The following is a 2,770-nucleotide window of genomic DNA, read 5'->3' on the forward strand; positions in this document are numbered from 1 at the left end:
ATGAATGTGAATATATTCAAAACGTGAAAATACATTAAAAAACAATTTGAATAAAAATTATATTTTTACAAAAATATACTTAATATATCAAATTTTAAAAATATATATAATGAGTACAAAAAATAAAAAACTTTTCATCAATTTTTTTTGTAGATATTTTTTATTTCTCTATTTAGTGTTTTTGAAATGATTGTTAAATTTTAACAAAAATTACATATTTCATATATATTATATATAATTAATATATATATATATAATTTAAAAAAAGAAGATTAAAAGAATAAAAAAAATATAGATGTTTCAAATTTTTCTTTATAAATTTTATTACAACTTTTTTCAATAATACTTTGTAAATTCATTGTAATTGACTATAGCAAGTATGTGCAGAAATGTATATTTCTAATTTTACTTTCAATTTTTTTAAACGTCTACAATCGTTTATAATCTGTTTATAGAAGGACATTAATCACATTTTGTAAATGATTAATCATTTTATTATATATTTTCATATTATAAAAAAAACATCAGAACATCAGAACTTTTTTGATCATCTGATATAAGTACATTATGACATGTTACAAAATCCCGCCAATATTCTTTTACTTTACAGCAAGATAATATAGTGCAAAAGGAAACATATAAGAAGAGATGGAAGAAGAGAAAATAGAAGTAAGGATAGGGAAAAGTAAAAACATGTTTCACTGGAAAATTCTAAAACATGGTAAATGGTAAGGGACAAATTATTACGGAGAAGAAATAGAGTCGCTGGATGGCAGTTGCAGCTGTGCTGCCGAGTATTTATGGGTGAGAATCGTCAAATGATTTAAATTTAGGAATATTATTGTGAATACTGGTAACATTACATTTATATATTACATGCCAGCATATAATTATGCATGCAACTATTGAGTCTCATATCGCGAATTAATGTTAAATGCATTTAGGACGAGCTATAATTGCATTTTATTACAATGAATTACACTCTTGTATGCCATTTCTTTCTATCTACAATACATATTTTTTTTCATATTTATTTTTTGTTCATTCATCATGTTTGTTGTATATAAGCATTGAACGATATGTGATGAAATTATGATTATTTGAATCATTACGATTTTCTATTGATTAAACACTATCATTTTTATGACATAGTACATAGATATGTTAAATAAATTCATTGCTTTCAAAATGTAAATTTATTTTTCATTCTGAACTTATTACTTGTTTAAAAATACAGAGAAACTAGGTTAATATATAATTAAATAATATAATTAATAATATAAATATAATTAAATAATATAATATATAATTAATAATTAATAATAATAATAATTAATAATAAAATTAATAATATAATTAAATCTATTAATAAATAATTATTAATAGATTATATATAATTAATCAATTAATTAATATATAATNAAATTTATAAATTAATTTTTTAAAATAATTACTTTTTTAAAATAAAATTTGTTATAAATTTATATATTATTCATTTAAAAATAAATCATATAACTTTTATTCTTTAAAATCGTTATTTTTTAAAAATATTATTTCTTTCAGATTTTTTTTTTGTTTCGTTTTATTTCATATCAAAAAAAAAAAAAAAAAATGGCGATATAATAAATCATTTATAATTTTTTCTATATCTTTTAATATTTGGAAGTTGAATTGAATAGTAATATTGAAACGATATTTGTATTATAAAATAGAATTAGATGTAAGTTATATTTTTTAAATATGATAATATGAAATATATATTTTTCAAGAAAAGATTTGATTTATCGCATTTCATGATCAATAAACGATTTTTTCCTTTTAAATTCATTATCCTCGCGAGATAGTTGATAATGATAACGATTTAATGTGAGCATTAAATTAAACTATATATTATTCTCCTTACTTTTTTTTATTATATTTTATTAATAATCACAAATTTGAAAACTGTAAATAAATTAAATAAGAAATGATTTGTGAACAATGAAATCTGGTTAACATATTGAATAATCAGTTATTATATTTATAAATATTTTTAATCTGTATCATATATATATCATCATATATAATTTGGAGACACTGTGATTAAAACGGGAAATTATATTAGCTTTGTAAATAAAATGTAGAAATTTGTAATAAGTAATGATTATTTACCGGCAAGAACTCCAGCCATGTAAACAGCCGCGATCCTCAGACTTCCATGAACCATTTCCAGGGGAAGTCCAACAACCACTTGTACTCCCAAGTTAAATAATAGGTGAAGCCATCTGAAATTCAAGCATATAAATTTCTTACATAGTGCTCATTATTATTCATATCAATAAAATGACAAAATTAATAAAATAAATTTAAAAAAAAGAATTTGAAAAAAAAAAGAAAGAAAAGAAAAAAGAAATTCTTGTATTGAATTGAAAAAATTTTTTTTATTTAAAAACATTTAATTTCATAATCTCGTTTTTTTATTAAAAATTGAAAATTCGAAAAATAGTTAGAAAAATAAATTTATAAGAAGCATGACATGACATGAAAAAAAATATATATTTGTAAAAATAAAATTAATAAAATAAAAAAAAATTATAAATATATTATAAAATAAAGAATGGATTTTCTATTAAAAATTTTAAAAATTTAATATTTTATTTCCAGATCATAATTTATCTAAATTATCTATCTATTTTTCGATTCAATTCAATGAATGAATTTTTCAATTCACTAAATTATATTGTTTGTAATTATAATTTAAAAAATTTTTAAAATTATAATTTAAAAAATA

At 18.9% G+C, this 2,770-nt stretch overlaps 1 protein-coding gene across 1 annotated transcript in view; it reads right to left on the minus strand.

Annotated features, from left to right (window-relative positions):
- Window positions 1–2,088: 2,088 nt before the first annotated feature.
- Window positions 2,089–2,770, minus strand: part of LOC102677135 (protein rhomboid-like) — a 33,251-nt gene continuing 32,569 nt past the window's right edge. The window contains exon 2 of the mRNA XM_031514570.1: window positions 2,089–2,264. Coding sequence (XP_031370430.1) covers window positions 2,144–2,264 — 121 coding nt within the window. The 3' untranslated portion in view covers window positions 2,089–2,143. The remainder of the gene's footprint in view (window positions 2,265–2,770) is intronic.

This window comes from Apis dorsata, unplaced genomic scaffold (genome assembly GCF_000469605.1).
Source record: "Apis dorsata unplaced genomic scaffold, Apis dorsata 1.3 scaffold_1062, whole genome shotgun sequence".
Classification (NCBI taxonomy): domain Eukaryota; kingdom Metazoa; phylum Arthropoda; class Insecta; order Hymenoptera; family Apidae; genus Apis; species Apis dorsata.